Raw genomic sequence first — 20,446 nt, 5'->3', positions numbered from 1 at the left:
AATTATATATGCATGTGTGTGATTCGCATTTCATAGGGGGATTCGCATTTTATAGGTGCTTGGGTATTTTTGAGGTTGTTCAGAATTTATGATTGTATTTATAAACAAAATATTCACTGGACATGATGTAGCTCAGTACTATTGGTGGACACAATGTTCAGTCATTTTGATTCATGCACCACAGGAAAGCTCCATTACATAAAGAGGTTAGAATAAAAACATCCTTTTCACCTGCCAACTCACACCTGTTATCTTTATGTACTTCTTTTTTCCAAACTGAGAACTTAATTGGATCATGCACAAACCAGAAGGGCTGCTGTCTTCCTCGACAGATTAACTGCTCAAGTTTAATCACCCAGTTATAGTTCAATGTAAACACACCCACTGGTGAAAGGATGTACATGTATAGTTTTATAATGATTTCGGAATCCACAAACAACCTTCATGAAGTCACATTATAGTCACATAGTGCCTGGCCCATAGCAACAGCCATATATTACAGTAAACATAAAATATGCAGGGAAAAAATTGTAAGATTCAAATGCAATTATTTGATTTTGGATGAGGTATGTTATTTATATGTATTTGTTGGTAAAAGTGTACAAGTTTAAGCTATAAATTGTTAAAGTTTTGCTTTAACGTACATTTAGTTTTCGGGAGCAGTGCACAAAATATGGGGTTCAACATCTAGTTACCTCAAGGTAGGCCTACAGCTTGTTTAATTCTGCAAATCTCCGTTAGTTTATTTGTGTGTAAAGAGGCCCGTTATTATATCCCTCTTTAAAAAAAACTTTATTTCCACCTGAACATTTACATTTTTATTTTGAATATTTATAAATTTGTGTGGTGATTGCTTTATGAATTGAAACTATTAAATACAAATTATTATGACAATAATGTACTGCCGTATAAACATAACTTTTGTTCTCAAATCCTCAAAGACTGCATAACAATTATTTTATAAAGCTTTAGAAAAAGTTTACATGCTTGGCCATTACTACTTTAAAAGATAATGCACTATAATTTGTTCACAAGAACAGTTACTGATTGAAGCAGTTTGTTTTTGTTATCATGTAGTGGGCATTTTGGGAGGGAAAATCTTCCGACTTGTGTTCCAATCATTTGGCGTATAGTTCAGATAACTAGTTTTGAGAAGTTCAAAAACTCAGGGAGTTTTTCAAGAGAGGGCGCTATCAGAAATGTCGGTGAGGGAGAGGTGGGTAGGTGGACACACAGAACATCCGGGGATACAATATTTGCCACACCGGGCGGATATTTCTGTACCATCTGCAATTTTTCTATTAATTAAGCGAAACATCTCCAACAAGGACAAGTTCCGGATGAGTGGAAACGTGAGACGAACGTCCCCATCCGGTCCATAAAAAACCTTTACTTTCAAAACAAAAAGTCAATAATTGGTTTACTTGGAATTGATAAAACCAATGGCACAATTATTGTGCCAAGGAATGTGATGAGAACGCCCTCTTTGAGCTCAAAATCCGTCTACTCTAAGCGTATAAATAATTTGTTGTTCCTGAGTGACCCAGTTGAATTTTTTTCTAGCATCGGTTCATTAGATGGTGAATTTATTTAAGAGGCTTTGACTATTCCGCAAGTGAAGTTGTTTTCGAACGTCTTCTTTTGTTGTGTGCGGGCGGCACTCACAATTTCTAATCGATACCATGCAAATTGTGCAAAGAATCGATTACAAGACTTGCTCATAGCCTGGTCAATACCTCGTACAATGTAATCATGCACAAGAAACAAGCTATGTTCCTGCGCAAAGATAGTTAAATGTATTTGTCAGTCTTGTACAACATAAATAATAAATGCCGTTGTCGGACAAATATAGCAAATCATCTGCTGTACGTCTCGGGAAAAAAACAGTCAGTTTCGCCGCAAGGAGGGAAGGTGTATTGGCCCATTATTTCGGTAAGTAACAGTTTGATATTCAGTCTACAAGTTGCATTCTTTTTTAATGTGCGGGCTTTTGATGCTTTTATTTCTAATTTTACTTATTTTAAAATCTATACAGTTTTGGTATTGATTGTGTATTCTTGTATTTGGCCAATGGATGTCAAGTTTCTATGTTTTTTTTTTTTAACGTGGACAATAAATAAATCTATTCTATCTATTATATCTACTTAAATTTCTGAGGTATGTAGGAAATCAGTACGGTTGCTCGTAGACATTTTCTCCTAAATTTCGACGCCGGTAAACCTTCGGTGTTATAAATACTTGCACCGGGATACACACATCCCCGGCCCGAAACCCACCCACCACCCACTTGCAACAGACAGGCATGCTGCAGTTCGGCGTGCGAGAGCGATAACGTGCCACTCACAAGATGCAGTCTCGTGTATTTTTAGAGTTCGGCAATTTATTGGTCTAATATATTATTATCTCCGCAATTTATACTTGAATTCACAGCAAAGTCAATCACGTGCAATTTCCTGCATCGACTGCCGCGAAAACCAGAAGTAACTTAAAACCATAAAAGTATAAAAACCAATTTCAAATCACTCGCCAAGCAAAGACTCGGTCGCCAATATGGAACATTGAAATGCGTCACAAAATCCTAGTGTCCTAACCAGAAGTGAGTGAATACCGTTAGCAATATCGTGTTTATTATATCGGTTGTTTCAGTCACTGACGTTAGAATGTACACATAATAATGACCATTATGCACACAATACAATTCTTTTTTTAAATATAATTTATCATCACATCAGATTTAAAAAAATTATATAGTTATTCCCTCATTATAGAGTTCAACAACACCACCACCGCCCCGTATTAGGGACGGAATTTAATACCAAGAGTTCCCTTTGCTGATTATTTAATTGTGGAACATAATTATTCGGTTATTATTGCGAAAGTGAAATACATTATGGTGACATACATTTTCGCTTGACACCGTTGTGCAATCGGTCGCTGATATTTCATTTTGTTTAATTTCTCATTTCTCCTGAAGACGAGCTGAAGACAATTTAAGTGTAACATTATTTTGCTGGGTCTTCTCGATTAAATTATCCATTGTTCTGGGGGGGCAAAGCAGCTTTCTTTTGTATATAAAATAAAGAGTGCCTATCATCTATGAGAACAAAACAAATTTACTTGGAACATTTCAAGATTGAGGCATTATGTGCAGTCACCTAGGCATCTTGTCTCTGTTGTCTCTGTACTGTGGCATTTTACTGAAACAATATTTATTGTCACTCAATTAAAATTACATGACTTCTGTTGTTTGCATTTTTTATTATTATTTTTGCCAGACATAGTGCCTACCCATAAAACATGATCAAAACACCTTTCGGTAATCTCAAGTCATAAAAAAGTGTGTTGGAGTGTCCTGCCTGTCACTGAATTTGAACAGCGAAATACAAACGTTTTCATACCACAACTCAACACAATTGAAGGATGTGTATTAACTGAAACAATGTTACCCTCATTAGTTACACAGTAAATACACTTGTTTTTAACTTGGGAAAAGTTTCCGTATGGCGCCACCACTTTTTCATTTTATATGAAATAATATGTATCTAATTTACCTCAGTGAGATATCCCTTTTTGTAAAAATGAGTGAAAAAGTGGTGGCGCCATACGGAAAGTTATCCTTAACTTGCAGCACACAGTTTGGTTCACTTACATAATGCCTGTTCCAATGGTTGTTGTGGGTGTCTTGAGCTCATAACTCGGGTGCTACTGACTCTCTACCGGTGAGGCGCGCATCACTGGTAAGACGCTACCGAGTGTCGTCGACATTATTCGGCGTTTGGCGTCGGTCCCATTTTGAGGTCTCGATGTTCTCACTTCTTACACGAAAATAAACTGCTTTCTTTACACTTATAACTCGCAGTGTATTCCCAACCATAATTACAGTTATTTTCATTTCCTTCCGTTGGCATTCCAAAGAGATACGCACGTTTTCACACTGCAACTTCTCACTGGAGGCCGCCATCTTTAAATGTGCCGCCAGTGTGTAAACAACGGCTGTTTCCGGTGGGAGTATTTGTAATAGCCAAATAAGAATTATGATAGTGATCATGAAACAGGATAGGAATACACACTACAAACAAATATTTATTTTACAAATAAATGTCAAAGCTATAATAATTTATCATTGAGGATATACCTGCAAAAGGAATACAACAACTGACAAGGAAAAATTTGCAAATAATTACGAAAACGCTATTTATTTAATAAATGATCAACACAGACCCAGAACATTTGAATGACACAACTTTTCTTATAGCCTGTATAAATTTATAATTACTTTTATTTTCGGGCTATTTCGTTTTCAGCGCAGACAATCGACATGATGGTTGGTGGACACTTTTCCGGAAGAGGGGCAACCTCGCTCATCGTCCTCGCCCTAGTTATTAACCACGTTCCCTTGTCATTTGCGGAGGTAGCTTGCTACGAGCAGTCGATTGAATTCTTCAGCACTCCAAGTGTGTCGATGTCGCTGTTTTTGACCGACAGACAGGACATCACAAACTCCTCGGTGGCCGACTGCGCTCGACTGTGTCGGCGAAGCGATGGCTGCTTATCGTTCACAGTAAGATAATTAATCTGATCTATCTAGGTGGTATCAAAGGGGAATTGGAAAGAGAGTCAAATGAACTATAGTCAGCCCGACTCAGAGTGCAATGGGTCTCTCCTTGCCTCAGCAGAGACCCGAATGTCTGACGCGAGAGTTTTGTTTAGTAAGCTTGCTGTTAAAGGCAGTCTAATGGTCTAATAGACCAATTCATTTGCTTCTTAAAGAGATGTACCCATTGCATTGGCTGCCACAGTTGATGAAAATGTGTGTACGTATAAATGAACGACTGTCATTGCTTGTGATAGTTGGGCGCAGCGCGTAAACACGTGCACGTGCTTGACATCAAAGATGGCGGTCAATGACGTCATATCTACCAGACAAGGTGAGACCATGGAGGAAGGAATAGAATGAGCTCGAACGACCCGCAAAACTGCAGAGTAACAAAAGAATACCCTGAAAATGTCCCAGTCTAACCAGTGGAAAAAGATAGGAGACCTCCAGCTGTACGGCCGATTAACGAGCAGGATTAGATCTCTTTGTACAGAACGTGCAGTACCGCCGCTCTGCACCGTTGCCTTCGTGTAAAGTTGAATCATTGGAGACAAGAATTGTGAATATACACGTTTTCATTTACCGTTTGTGGTGTTTTACTGAAAAATCACGGCATGTTTTTTCATTTTTTTTTTTTTGACTTTCCGGTCACTAGCGGTGGTTCAAAATTTGGGTATTAGCACACGAGGGTGGTTGGTATTTAATTGTGTTTTTCGATTTGGTGAGCACAAGTGTACACAATTTTTATCAGGTCTCAAAAAAAGTTGTTTTTCTGTATTATATCCATACGACATACGACACCATGGTTGAGTGAAGAACCAAGTGCGCACGCGCAAACTCACATACGCCAGGTCGCCCATTGTCTGTATAAGGTATGTCGGTGATTACGAGGTGTTGTTAGACAACCGCGGTACCGCAGGTTCGACTTTTGAAGTCCCTTCGTTCGAGCTCCTTCTGTTCCTTCCTCCATGGTGAGACTACGTAGCTTCTTAATTAATGCATTAGGGTGTTAAGAGGGAAATTAAAATGTCATTATTATGGTTTAATAATTCCAGTATTCGAAGATGTCCGAGTTCTGTTCATTGCATCCTCATGACAGCTCCACCGGGCTGGAGTTCCAGCATGCAGCAGAGACGGACGATTTGTATTATGAGATGGTGGACAAACACATCGATAGAACTGTAAGTTTGGCAAAATAAATTCAAAATTTTGAGCTGAAAAATATATATAAAATTATAATTTGTTTCTGAAATTATTAAGGATTTTACTTTACGTTAAGAATAGTGTCATCAAGCAATATTTATAAAGTAATTCCATTGCGATTACGGAACCCTCATGTGCTTCGAATAAATGCTTAAAAACACAAAAAGAAAGAAGCCAGGCACTATGCTTACCATGATAAGGTTACTACCCAAACCAACACTTCACATGTACACTTTGTGACTGGTATCCTGCTCAATTGCTGCTTAGCAACAACTTGTTAAGCAATATTTTTGCTAAGCAGCTTAAAGAAATGTGTATTATTAATTTTTGGTAATTTTTGTTGTTTCACATTAGGAGTACTTCGGGGGCTGTGTCAAGAGCAAATGTCAAAATGGCGGATCGTGCAAATCCGATTGCTCCGATGAAGGGTTCTATTGCGCATGTGCGGAAAACTACCGCGGGGACCGCTGCCAGTTTGGTACGTTTAAATCCTACACGTGAGATTAAAACAAGTCCACAAAGGGACTTGAAACACAATGGGGGACTTGAACACGTCGACACAGTGCTATTTATAGTGTTGAAGAATGTGATTTCCCTTTAAGTGTACCAAACAACAAAGGAATGTCCGCACAACGAACCCGTTGCAGTTTATTGTCGAAGTGACTGACGTCATCTCTTGCAACTTGGGACAAGGACACGGAATTTTATCGTGTTTTTTAAATTTTAGTTACTGTGTCAAATTTGCGATTTGGGTAGAGTCACGAAATTATTGTGAACATGTACGTCAAGTTTAAGATGCCCTTTAGGCAACTTTTGTAATTTTATTTCACTAGTGATGAATAAACGGAGTCTTAGAGCTCCACTCAAAATATGTTTTTATTTTATTTCCCTCCTTTTCTCGCAGCACGTGAGGACGAGCCTGTACTCGTGCAAACGCTAGAGGGGTCTCCATCCCAAGGTAGCACGGGATTCACCTTCAACAATGAGCACTTTCTCATCGTTGGTGGCTAGTAAGTTTTACTCTCATCATTCATTTGTACGTACAACAACTAATACATCGTATTCAGTCTGGTCGTATTGAAAACTAGATCTAGGTTTAATAGGTCTATAATGAAGAAAAATTGAACCTGTGAAAGTTTGACTCTGTCCAATCGAAAATTTGACTTTTGAACACTATGGGAAGTTTGGATGCAGCAGACTTTTGACAATGGGGCAACCATTGGATACTATGTGACAGCAAACTTAACAGGTAAATCTATTAATCTTGGTTGCACATGCTCAGAACACTGTAAAGTATTCCATTATCTGTACACAATCATGCTAATTACAAGCTCGATATTTGAACGTGTTGGATTGAAAATGCTTATATTGGACATCCTATTTTTGACACACTTTAATCTGGTATATATTCGGCATTTATAGAAACAACAAACTTCTATTTGCAGCATCAGCAGCTACAACGGTTCAGAAATTGAGGCCACGACCAGAGTGTTTAAATTCAACGAATCAACGGCCGCGTACGAGTACGACCAGGATCTGATTGGCTTGAGTATGGCCAAACAAATAACGCCCATGGTGATTGGTGAAAAGCTCTTTGTCTTTGGCGCCAATTTCCAGACATTTGGCGGGTCACGGACCGTCGATTCGATCGTGTACATCTACTCGAACGGTATAGTGAAACTGCTGAATGAATAAATGTTATAATTATTAGTGAAACTGACAGTGAATGGTCTTTTTCTCCCAAATGAACACGAGTCACAAACGAGAGGTTGCCAATTACCAGGGCCAAATTTCATAAAGCGTTCAAGCACACAAAACTTTGCTAAGCACCGAACTGTTTTGCTTGGCAATTAGGTTACCAGCCAAATTATACCATATACTTTCCATTGCTGCGACTGGTACTCCATTCATTTCATGCTTAGTCAGGAAATTTGTTAAATATTTCTACTGCTTAACAGCTTAATGAAATTGGACCCAGTGCATTTACCTTTACACTTTTGCCGTTACCAATAATTATTTTACCCGGATGCAGGAACCTTCGACTCCTTCCAAATGATGACTACTTACGGAGCTTGGGCAAGTACCTTCTTATCTTCCACTGCCGGCCCCAACTACATGTTCATTTCAAACTCCAGAGGTGACAACTACAATATGGACTCCCCCATTTACAAATGGTACAGCGAGTACGACAAGTTCTACCACGTGCAAAACGTTGGGACCAAAGGAGCGGGGACGCCTGTTCTATTTGAGATCGCAGGGGTGTCGTATTTGGTGGTGCCGTTTTCCTATGGGGACAGTGCTGGATACAATGCCCAGCCAGAGCTGTGGAAGCAATCGCAAACTAGTTGTGAGTATTACGTTTATGATACCCATATTCATTCATAAAAAGCATGGTATCTTTTAGACTTCTGGACAAGCCATTATAGCGTGACGGCTCTCACGCGACTCTCGCGGAACTGCTGCTCTCTCGCGAGAATCCTAGCTCCCACCTACGGCCCCTTTATAGAGCCATAGAAGCGACGGCAGAACTATCGCGGGACCAGCAGTCTCGAGCGTCTCGCGAGAACTGCGAGAGTCACAAATAGAACCATAACGCTACAATCGCGACAAACATTAACGACTTGTCTACAAGTCTAGGTATTTTTTGATGAGATATACGGAGCTCAGTACCATTGATCGACCTGTCGATATCAGAAAGTCGACGTCATGAATGTAGAATGGTTGCTTCTTCGAGACAATAGTTGGATATTATGAGATAAAGAATGTTACCATTCCTGGATTCATCTCGGGTAAATGACACACATCAAGGGGTCGATTTTATAAAGAGCTAATCGCGAATTAACTTTTATCTTATTCAAAGTGTGATCAAAGTTAATATACAAATCATTATGGTATAATGTTGACATCTCATCTTAAGATTGATTGTTGGTGCTTTGTGAAATTGAGCACAAGCATGTCATCATTATGTAATAAAAAATTAATATCTCTACAAAAAAAGTGGGTTGCCATTTTTAAAGATCCCCAAGATTTGAACCACAACTCAATTATGTGATAAAAGATCTATACAAAAAGGTGGGTTGCCATTTAAAAACAAAAACAAGATTTGAACCACAACTCAAATATGTGATTAAAGATCTATACAAACAAGTGGTTTGCCATTTTTAAAGATCCTCAAGATTTTAACCACAACTCACCATATTTCAATGATTCACACAGATGTTTATATGGGTTGCTTTCTGGATGACGGGAACCGTGCAATGTCAGCGGACTTCTACAATCCAGGCACTATGGATGTAGAGACTTGTGTAACCTACTGTCGACTCCGTGGTCATCCGTACGCAGGGCTGCAAGCTGGGTCTCAATGCTTCTGTGGAGATGAGAACTACGATGTATACGGACTGCGAAGTGATGGGGAGTGCAGCTCTAACTGCAACGGCAATAGTAACGAGCAATGCGGAGGCTCTTGGAGGAACTCCGTGTATCTTACTGGTATGCATTTTTTTCTATACATCAACAAAATTACCATCCTCAAAAATTGTCTCTGATGTTTTTGAAGGATTCCCTCTTTTGAATCGAGTTAGACAAACAAAAGTTTCCCCATTGAAAAGCACTGCGACATTGGCAATGATTCGTAGTGCAGAAGAACAGTACTACCGGCTTATCAAACTGTGGCCATTTTGTTTGTTTCCCCGTGTTATCAATAAGGTCATACCACTATGTAATCAACCAGTGAAGGGGCCTGACTACTTCAATGCCAAGTCTGAATCAATATTGGCTCCGCTCCACGTCTCAACCCAGACTGCTGGAATGGGCTGATGATGAGCTTGTACAAAATGTCATAAGGATGTAGCGATGCAAGATGGGAGCGATTGCACTACGGTCGGCGCAATGCGCACAATCAAAACACAATGTTCGCACATCACACGATTGATGAGATTATGATAAAACATGGATAAACGATATTTTTTAATAAACTAATGTATAAAGAATGTTGCGATCGAGCTCATATCATTTAGTACAAGAGGAAGAAATACTGTGTACAATTTGCAATGGATTTACACAAAGAAAGTCAAAAATTTTAGTATCAGGAAGAGGTGACATGGGTTAGATCAGCTGGATGATGGTCCAATGCGTTTACGCCCAGCCCATCCCAGCACATTTGGGTAAGGCGCTGGGGTATACATAGAGCAACGAATCATGAAATCAAACTCGTTCCCAAGGGTGATCGATCTGTACTAATCAGAATGTTGCATTTTGGGCCCTGCACAGATCACTCGTGGACGTTACTCCATACGCTCCCTGACGCCACTGCCACCGTTGCTGCGACTCATTTCCACCATGCTGGATCGGACTACCTCGTCCTGACACCAGAGACGGACGGCTCGAGTTGCGACCACGACTTGGTGACCTACGTCTGGAACGGAGAGAACGAAGAGTTCCAGACCCATCAGAAGATACCAGAAACACAGTGCATTGTGGACGTAGAGGTTTTCAAGGTTTGTGCAATGTGGGAAGAAAAGAAGTACGGATACAAATTAAAGAGTTATATCCAATTGGACACTTGGGAACGCGCTAGGGCAGCAGACTTTATCAGGACAATTTCCCTTGTTTGCGTTGTTCTGGGCACAAACGCACACATAACCAGGAACGATGGATTTACATGGTAAGTCTGCTGCCACCTAGCGTCCAAAAAGTTTTCCATTACCTGAATCACTTCTTTTCCCTACACACAGGCAAACGGTCGGATGTTCCTGATCATCGGTGCATCTCGGACTCAGCATACCGTGTCCAGTAACGACGACTACACCGTGCAGAACAGGATCTATATCATGGAAGGAAGCATCTTCGTCCTGTACTGGTCTATAGAGGGCCAGGCCACGATGGACTGGAGTGTCTTCAAAAGGAACGGGGAAACTTACCTGACACAAGCCAACACGAGGAGCGCTAATAATGGAAGTGATTATGGCGGGGCAGAGTTTAACATATATCAATGGTATTAGGATTCATGAACTACTTCCCGAGTAGCAGGTTCCTGAAAGACAGGGGCCCAGTCTAAACAGAGAAGGATTTACTCGTTTGATCATGGAGAACCATTTTGATGCCAAATGTTGTATAAAGTTATTGTCCACTGTGCAAGAAGGCATTTGGAAGCAATCTGTTGTAAGGAAGGGGAGAATTTTTGTAAGAAGATGTTTCGAGAATTTAAGTGTGACTCGATCAGCATTACATTGCACTGCTGAGTAAATGTATATATTATTATTATTATTAGAAATACATCTATATCATTATTGTGTATGGTTTTTGACCCTGAGCGCGAAAGTTGCTCTCTAGTCGCAGCGTAAACATTATAAATAAAAGATTCCGTTTGAAAACTGTATGTCCTCGGAATGATTGTAGTTATTACACAAATTTCCAGTACTTATTAAACCGACCCACGACTGGGAGGGCCGTGGGGAAAGGGGAGGGCAAGGGGGTGGTGGTGGTGGTGCATTTGAACAAATATCTACCAATTCCTGAAATAACTTAAAAGCCAATTCAAAAGACCTCTATGGTGACGTCATAACTTGCACTTTGTACATATCATATTTTAATATCCGCATTTAACCCCAAATTAGTACATTATTATTATGCTTAATCCAATGCTAGTATTTTTTTAATATGAGATCAGCATCTTGATTACGTTTCTGACATCATTAAGATGTTTGCTATACAGTACATAGCCAACGTATTCGAAAAAAATGATATAGTGTGTCTCGTAAAACATCTTACATTTTGTTGCTGATCTTTCCCTGTCAGAACACAAATCCGTTTATTTCTTGGAGTTTGTTGTTCCTTCTTGTCGCACACGAGTTTCATCCGCAATATATCTTCAAGCACGGCATCCATTGTCTTTGTACATTCAAGTCAACATATCCAAACCGAGGCTAGAATGACAGAGAAGTCTGGTACCTTTTAGGTCAAACTGAAAATACCATTACGATTGCATACGAGTATCATGAGCAGGTTAAAGGCGGTGGACACTATTGGTAATTACTCAAAATAATTATTAGCATACAACCTTACTTGGTAACGAGTAATGGGGAGCTGTTTATGGTATATAACATTGTGAGAAACGGCTCCTTCGAGTTTGATTTCGAGACCTCAGGTTTAGAATTTGAGGTCTCGAAATCAAGCATCTGAAAGCACACGTACAACCTCGTGTGACAAGGGTGTTTTTTCTTTCATTATTATCTCGCAACTTTGATGACCGATTGAGCTCAAATTTTCAGGTTTGTTATTTTATGCAAACAGAAATACAGCAAGTGAGAAGACTGGTCGTTCAATTACCAATGGTGTCCAGTGTCTTTAACAAGGGTATAATGCTGTAATTCGAACCTTCACAACCGATTTTGTGTGTGCTGCGGATAGACTGTCGAACCGAATACTTTCTTTGGTATGTACACAATCGAGTTTTCTCAATCGAAGAAAGACATCATAATATCGTCTTAAGGGATAGAAGACAGGCTTGTACGGTACTTTAAGCTTATGCTTGCTTTAAACTTGGGACTTGCCTCCATCATCTTCTTATACTGTGCAGAAACCTCCTCTGGAGTATACTCGCACATTGTCCCCCAAAACTAGATCTTCCGTCTGAAACGTTGAGAAAACTTCGATTAACTCAATTTTTTTAAACTAAGGTTGGCCGAAAACAATCTTATGCTTCTCGTTTTTTTTCTCCTTAATAGTTTCAAACATTATTTGGTTTACACTTTTCAACCTCAGTCAAACAAGGTACAAGTTTTATCTTCTAAGTTTACCAGCCGTCGATTTCACCAAACTCTTCTTAACATAGGATTGATCTTAGGACTTAGGACGAGTTAATTTCCGTAACCATGGACGCATTAAACCAATCCTTATAAGTTAGGACGAGTTACCAATCCTGATTAAGGACGAGTTAACACTCGTCCCAACTCGAGATAGGATTAATCCTAGCGTTTCGTGAAATCGGCTGCAGAGCTGACCTCATGTCCGTGGCGTCAAGGTTGCGGATCTCTCGAACCGTTTATGCGAGAATGTAAAGCGGTTCTTCTTTGGGAAGGCTGTACGGGGCCAGCTCTTAGGTCGACGGTCGTAATGTCGGTGCGGCTCTCGCTCGTTACTCTTCTTGTTGTCACCGAAAACTAGAAAGAAATCGAACCCACAAAGAAAAATAATACTAGAAAAATGGTATGCACGTTAACGGAACTCTGCAAACTCCCTCAATGGGATAAACACACCAAGCCGGCAACAGATAATCTCTCTCTCTCACAACCTTGTGATTGCAAGTCCTGCAGTCCAACCACTGGACCACAGTTAGCTTGGTAGGATTCGAACCCACAACCTTGTGATTGCAAGTCCTGTAGTCTAACCACTGGACCACAGTTAGCTGGGTAGGATCCGAACCCACAACCTTGTGATTGCAAGTCCTTGTGCTGGACCATTGGATTTATGGTTGAAGTATAAATACACGGAGGCTAGGTACCTCTTCATTTCTCATTGAACGTGGTATATTCCACATGATTTACAATGGCGGCCATCTTGATTTTCTCCCATTCAAATCAATGTAACCAAACCGAGGCTGGATGGAGAAATAGTCTGGTTCCTTTTGGGTACATTGAATATTAGCATGAATTACTCATTGGATACAAGGAACACGACCAAGATGGTGACAGGGCGTTGAAAGTCTATAGAAACACCTTAAATGTACTACCTTTTTGTCCGAGTGTATGACCGAAGTTCTGCGATAGATGTGAGACGATGACGACCAGGAATGCCCGGACTAGGAAACCAAGAATGCCACACACCATGACGCATGATGGGAGTACCTTCTGAGATGGGTCCCTCAATGTGGGCCACATAAACGAGATCTGTAACGGGAACAGGGGTGATGAAATTATTAGATATTCTGACTCCTTTATGTTTCATTAATACCCAATAGAAAATCAAGTATTTTTTATTCAGCAAACTTGAATAATCTGTGTGTAGAAAGTTACACCTGGGCCCAACTTCATTATTTAGAGCTGATTTTACATAAGCATAACAAATGGCTTAAGGTTACCAGTCAAAATACCATTTCACATGTACAACCTGTGACCGGGTATTCTGCTTCTTTTTGCTCAGCAGAAAGGAGCCAAGCATAATCCTATGCTCTAAGAAGCTTTGTTAACTGAGGATAAGAGAATATTATTTAAAAAAACATATTCCATCAAAAGCCAACAAAAGTAGGGATTAAATTTTAGGCAGTGAGTTCATCCAATGACAGTTACTTTAGTTTTGGAATCCACGATTGATCAAAACACCAAAGTGGTAACTAGTGTTCTTGCAAAGGTACTTACATCAATAAACTTGTATGTTGTGTAGACAGGCAGAACCCAACACGTCAGAAGGAATAGGCCCACCAGTACCTTGCTCTCAAATCGAACCTAAAAATGAAATACACACCAAAGAGCATAGTTGGATCTTAATTTTACGGACGTTCAAATCAATGTAACCAAACCGAGGCTGGAAGGAAATTAGTCTGGTTCCTTATGAATGTTAACATGTATTACTGCTATCTGGATACAAGGAACAATACCAAGATGGTTGCAGCAAACATGGTAAAAGTATATTGCCAGTTGCAATTTAAACTTGCAACAGCACAATAATCTTTAGAGCAGGTGTATGACAATTTGTTAGTTTCTTACAGCCAGGAAGCCCATGATGTTCCAGATGATGGTGACAGGAAGTCCGAGACCTAAAACGACCTTCTCCATGTTTGTGTTGAGATATATACCATCATCCAGGACAAGAATCACCATACTGGTCTGCAAAAAAATAACATCCAAAGATTTGGTTCGTCAACATCAACAATAACAACAACAACAATAACAACAACAAAATCATCATCATCAACAACAAAAACAACATCATCAACACAAACAAACTTAGAGAACCATGTAGTCTTACCTCAAGCTGGATGTTGAACTTCAGAAGATCCGAAAATAGAAACATATTGCCGCACAAAGCTGATACATAAACAGACATGAACATTTCTTATTGTAAAATGACAATGAAATTTAACACACAAAGATGGACAATTTGTATCAAGAAGTCAACATAACTGAGTATCTGTCAAAAACGTTTCCTTTGCGAGTGGCTTTTACCTTGTAGGTTTATGTTAGCACCGACAGTTCTGAAGATGAGTCGTCTCTGTCTGTAATAGGTAGCTCCTAGATATACCCCACATGCCATAACGAACGGACCAGCAAGACCAATCACTACCAAGCGAACCTACAAAAGATAAATCGTCAAACAATCGACTTCACTTCGTCTGGGTTGACCCTCTGATAATTAATTAATCCCATACCACTTTTGTGAGGCTGTCACCATTGTGAATTATAATAGTACTGGCAAGTAATCCCCTCATGTGTGTGCCCCCTACCCTTTTGAGAAAAAGGTTACACCCCACAAAAAAAAACCCAGATACATGCATTACCCTTAAAAAGGGAAAGGGGGGTCTCCCCCGCTGGCAAGCATGATCCCCTCATGATTGTGTCTCCTCCCCACCCTTCCCCTCCCCTTCCAAAAAAACCTGGCCACGCCGCTTTAGAAATATCCTGCACTGAGATCATGTCATCCAAACAGATAAAACATTGACACAAGAACTTCACTCTGATTCAAGCCAGCCGCAAATCAACCCTTTCAATGAACTGTTTACTCGCCAATTTGACGATATCGAGTCCTTCTCCAAACGTCTCAGCGAAGTTTGAGACGCAGTAGATGAGAAGCACCAAGACGCTGAAGGCAAACACAAAAAGTTCGTATGGATGCTCTCGTAGAATGGCATGGATGACGTAGAATAGGCAAAACACTGCAAAATGAACACACCAAACTAAATATTAGGGACTTTGTTTTGTTCAAAGGGTGCATGGGGGAGCCATTGCTTACTAAAATGTCTGAAACCATGCTCAACAAGTTAGAAGGTTTGTTGAAATTATGACATTTTTTCCTAAGAGTACGCCCTGGAGTAAGATTTTTCAATGAGCTTTTGGAAGAATAATCTGAATTCAGATACAATTCTGCAAGATTTCATCCCTGTAGGCGTACGACCCAGGGGAGTTAATTGACCCAGATCCAGATGAATCTATCCTGGGTCAGTTTAGATCCTATCCTGGGTTAGTTTGACCCAGAATGTGTTTCACCCAGAAATGGGTAAGGTTCCCTGGGACCAGGGTCACAACCCCGATCCCGTTGTTTCTTTTTCGAGTGAAGTATTATACCAACCTATATTAACAATAAGTAAAAGGTTAAAGGTGAAGTCAGCTGATGCTTTATCTGAGACAGCGAGCCGGTCTATGGTCAAGCCGAGCGTAACGAGGAGGCTTACTGCTACCGTACAGACGAACAACTTCTCCTGCAGACTGATGTTAGACCACTTACGGTACTGGAGAGAGAACAAAGTTCAATCAGTTAAGGCTGGGAGTTTTTTTGTTATAGAGATCCAATTTCAAAAAGCCAGTTAACACAAAAACTTGCTTTCAGCACAACAAACTTTTGCTAAGCAAAAATAAGGTTACCATACAGTTTCGCCGGTTATTTCTTGCTCAGCCAAGAAATTCGCTAAGCAGAATTTCTGTTTAACAGATAAGAGCCTTGGGTCAATACCATTACTTTAAAAGTTTTGAAGATACATTCTGCGCCTATAGGTTGTTTCAAAGAGGACTACAGTTTATCTAAAATAGTGCAGCCATCTTGATTTTCTCACATTCAAACCAAAGTAACCAAAGTGAGGCTGGAGGGGCCATGAGTCTGGTTCTTTTTTGTACGATAAATATTAACATGCATGACTGAGTGTTGGATACTGGGAGTATGGCAAAGATGGTGAAAGCACAACGGTCCGGCAGTGTGCAAAGTTGTTCATAGTTGGGTTTCCATGAAAAAAGACACTTAAACATAAAAACAACGCCCTATGCATAAATGACAGGCAAAAACAGGGTGTCACTAAAATTAAAGTTGCAATTTCCCCTTTAACGGGGCATCATCCCACTCCCGTTAACCACAGAGGGGTGACATTTAGCTGAGATTAACCGACAAGGTTATATTAGCCACACGGTGCCTGGATGCCCCCATCGGGTTTCATCAACGTAGTAATCACACAATGATTCACAACCGGCCCGGAACTTTAACTTAAAGGGGAGGTATGCAACCCGATACTTAATTTGGATGACAAATAAGAAGTAAGAATATATGACTCTTCGTTTGAGAAGAAAATCGTGCTTAACAGTTTACTTAGCAAAGCAACAGTTAACAGTGAACCTATTCAGATCACACTGACCCGGTTACCAATATGTGATAAGCGAGATAATTTTGTGCTTAGGAAAGCTTTGTGCGGAAAGAAAACGCTTGAAACTTGGCATATAGGACTCGATTTCACAAAGCACTCAGATTCGATCTTAAAGATGAGTTGTTAGTATCACCATAGTGATTTGTGACGTGACACTTAGCTTAGTATTTAAGATTGATACACGTCTTAAAATCAATCTCGGCTCTTTGTGAAATCGTGCCCTGGTCATAGAGAACATGTATGGATTGCCATTATTCAAAATAAACTTGAAAACGGCCCCAAAATGAAACCATGCGGAACCCGTTCACTTCTTTCATCCCACGCACTGCACTGCCGCACTTCCTTAGAATTTCATGCCGGTATCCTGTTTCTCAAGTTTTCACTTATCATTCCCGTTGTATCAACAGATCTCCACGCCCACGTTGTAAATGCCATCTACTTCAATCTATGTTTCGCAATCTCTTACAATTGTTTGTTTGAACCATAAGCATACAGGCCTGTATGCTTCGTTTTTGAAAGGCCAAGTTCACCAAGGCATATTCTCTTTGGCAAAGGGCAACCTTTGAGGAAATTGTAAATTTCTACTGGAGCATTTCAAGGGCACCAAGGCAATGCCAAGGGGCAACGGAGGCAATCGCCTCTGTTGCCTCCGTGAAGTATCAGGCCTGAGCATAGTATTGAGCCTTTAATTGCGTCGTGAGTGATAAAAATGAACAAAATCATACAAGTTTTAGCCCATACCCACCATCAAAGTATAAAGCAATACATGTTCTCCCCTTAAAGGAACACGTTGCCTTGGATCGGTCGAGTTGGTCTTCGAAAAGCGTTCTGTAACCGTTTATTATAAAATGCTTATGGGTAGAAAGATGTTGTAAAAGTAGAATACAATGATCTACACAAAACTGCCTCAACATTGCTTGGTTTTCTTTTTACCTCGTCGACTAACACGGTCGGCCATTTATGGGAGTCAATATTTTTACTCCTATAAATGGCCGACCGTGTGAGTTCGCGACGTAAAAGGAAAACCGTGCAATTTTGAGTGATACTTGTTTGGATCATTATATTATACTTTTAAAACATCTTTCTAACCATATGCAATTTATAACAAACGGTTTCAAACGCTTTTTATAGACCAACTCGTCCGGTTCAAGGCAACATGTTCCTTTAAGTTTCAGGACTGCAGAGTCTACTCTCTATAAGCAGAAGCTCTTTATAACGTGGTCTTTACTACGGGAGCTAAAAAAAACCGTTCAGCTATAACTTAGTTTTCGTCCTTCAAACGCTAACGAACCGTTATAACAGAAGTTCTGCTCATAAAGAGTTTATGGTATCCATTCTGAAGTTCAGAATCCCATGTGTCTGGCTACGGGGAAACCAAACAAAATGGCGGCCGAGTGTTGCGCACAAAGTACATCAGTCTGTGTTTTGGTTTTGGGTTTGGACCTCTCTCTACTTCAGCGTCTCATGACTTCTATAATTCGCCGGATATTGATGACTAAATAAGAGAACAAAGTTTGACGTCTATGAGCTGTGGCCGCTCATTGTGCGAAGGTAGGTTGTGTGACGTGTTAACCACACCGCTATAATAACAATAATAATACTTACAAGGTGCATGCGGCAATCAAAGGTCATGAGGTTAATCAAATGCGAGCAGTTGAATGACCCGCCCTTTTTGGGATCTAATAAAGACTAATTGATTTGGATATTAAAAATTGAATTGAATTGGATCAGGCACGAGGCAAAAACTAAAACTTCATCTGTGGTTGGGATTTTTTCTTTCAACAATGTAATTGAGAAATTTGGATGTCATTGAAACATCTGATTAACATAAAGAAAGGACTCTGGCTAAAAAATAAGACATTTCTGATGTCGCACAATGTACTCATTTACAATGAAAACAGATTGAGGCAAAGTGCTTGTTTGACATCTTAAGTTTCCGTATCCTGCCAACACTTTTTCCTTGTTATGAAATAAAATACTATAGCATTTCAATGCACACAATGTCAAGGGTTTGGAAAACAAATAATAAGCAAAATTTTTACCAATAAAGTCAGTGGACTTACCGGACCAACAACGGTATCCACCACGGGTCTTTCGCGTTCCACATCGACCCCAAAGTGCGCGAAGGTAGCCGGTCGATCCTGGTCCTTATATAGCGTGAAGTACGGCTTGAGATCCAGCCCAAACTCTGCAAATGTTGCCGGGCGCTCTGGAAGTAGAACCCGCCCTGGCGGCTTCTGTCGTAACTTGTCCATGGGAAGATTATCTACTTTTATCGGCGGGTCGGCCACACAAGTTTCCTCTACTCTGACATTAAATCTCACATCTTCACATCAGTTTTCTAACTAAGATGTTGCTAAGATATTTTTATACGTACATCATAATGAGTATAGTAGCACAATCAAGGTGATGAAACAATGTACACTATCACATCTTTGGACGTTGCCTTTCTTGCTACGTTATTACAAAAGTGCAAGCACAAGTAATCCATCCTTGTGTCTTCTAAACTAGACTCGATGGCTTAATTCCCCAAAGAAGACATTCGGACAGTATGACTGTACAATTACGCGGTCTTATTAAAGCAGACGGCCGGGCCTGTCTGTACCTTGGTCCAACAAAAAGTTGTGACTGCATATCGCAATTAGACTGGCCAACAGTCCTTAACATTAAAGCGTATTAGATCAGACGGCCGGGGCATGTCTGTACCTTGGTCCAACAAAAAGTTGTGACTGCAGAGCGCATTAGACTGGCCATCAGTCCTTAACATGGAAACTTATTATGGTCTTATAAAAATCTAGACGGCCGGGCCTGTCTGTACCTTGGTACAACAAAAAGTTGTGACAACATATCGCATTAGACTGGCCATCAGTCCTTAACACGGAAGTCCCTTGGTAAAAAACCCGGTGCGACTGCATATCGCGTTAGACTGGCTATCAGTGAAAGGTAAGGAAAGGTAAGGAAGGTACTCTAGGGTTGGGGGGGGGGGGCACAAGGATCATCATAAGGTCCAATTACATAAGTAATCTAGACCCAATTTCACAGGGCTGCTTAAAGCAGACAGTTCATCATTTTGATAGACACACATACTACCGAAATGGTAAAAAGTTTCTGTTGAAACAACTTTTAATGTTGTACACTTTAGAAGCATTCTTTCATGTCCAGAAGTAATAATAGTTCATATAAAAAAAAGTATCAAAATATTCATTTAATTTTAGAAAAGAGTACACTGAACTTTACATTTATCCTCTGAGTTTTCTTTTACAAAATAATTATGATCAAATTAATCTATCTAGCAAAGATGCAGA

At 40.1% G+C, this 20,446-nt stretch overlaps 2 protein-coding genes across 2 annotated transcripts; one reads left to right on the top strand and one right to left on the bottom strand.

Moving 5' to 3' along the window:
- Positions 1 to 1,903: 1,903 nt before the first annotated feature.
- On the top strand, positions 1,904 to 10,998 carry LOC117302661. Its single transcript, XM_033786644.1, has 10 exons — positions 1,904 to 1,932; positions 4,305 to 4,561; positions 5,653 to 5,778; positions 6,155 to 6,278; positions 6,705 to 6,810; positions 7,246 to 7,469; positions 7,833 to 8,147; positions 9,017 to 9,289; positions 10,070 to 10,296; positions 10,534 to 10,998. The coding sequence occupies exons 2-10, from the start codon at positions 4,319 to 4,321 to the stop codon at positions 10,798 to 10,800; spliced, it is 1,905 nt and encodes a 634-aa protein (XP_033642535.1). The 5' UTR covers positions 1,904 to 1,932; positions 4,305 to 4,318; the 3' UTR covers positions 10,801 to 10,998.
- A 1,083-nt stretch (positions 10,999 to 12,081) lies between these two features.
- LOC117302367 lies at positions 12,082 to 19,745 on the bottom strand. Its single transcript, XM_033786290.1, has 10 exons — positions 19,205 to 19,745; positions 16,082 to 16,241; positions 15,520 to 15,668; positions 14,962 to 15,088; positions 14,765 to 14,823; positions 14,503 to 14,622; positions 14,155 to 14,241; positions 13,530 to 13,686; positions 12,802 to 12,960; positions 12,082 to 12,430 (listed from the first exon to the last, which is right to left on the bottom strand). The coding sequence occupies exons 1-9, from the start codon at positions 19,394 to 19,396 to the stop codon at positions 12,803 to 12,805; spliced, it is 1,209 nt and encodes a 402-aa protein (XP_033642181.1). The 5' UTR covers positions 19,397 to 19,745; the 3' UTR covers positions 12,082 to 12,430; position 12,802.
- Positions 19,746 to 20,446: the final 701 nt, after the last annotated feature.

This window comes from Asterias rubens, chromosome 18 (assembly GCF_902459465.1).
Source record: "Asterias rubens chromosome 18, eAstRub1.3, whole genome shotgun sequence".
Classification (NCBI taxonomy): Eukaryota; Metazoa; Echinodermata; class Asteroidea; order Forcipulatida; family Asteriidae; genus Asterias; species Asterias rubens.
Note: the sequence above shows the minus strand (reverse complement) of the source record. Positions and strands in the feature narration are given on the sequence as shown.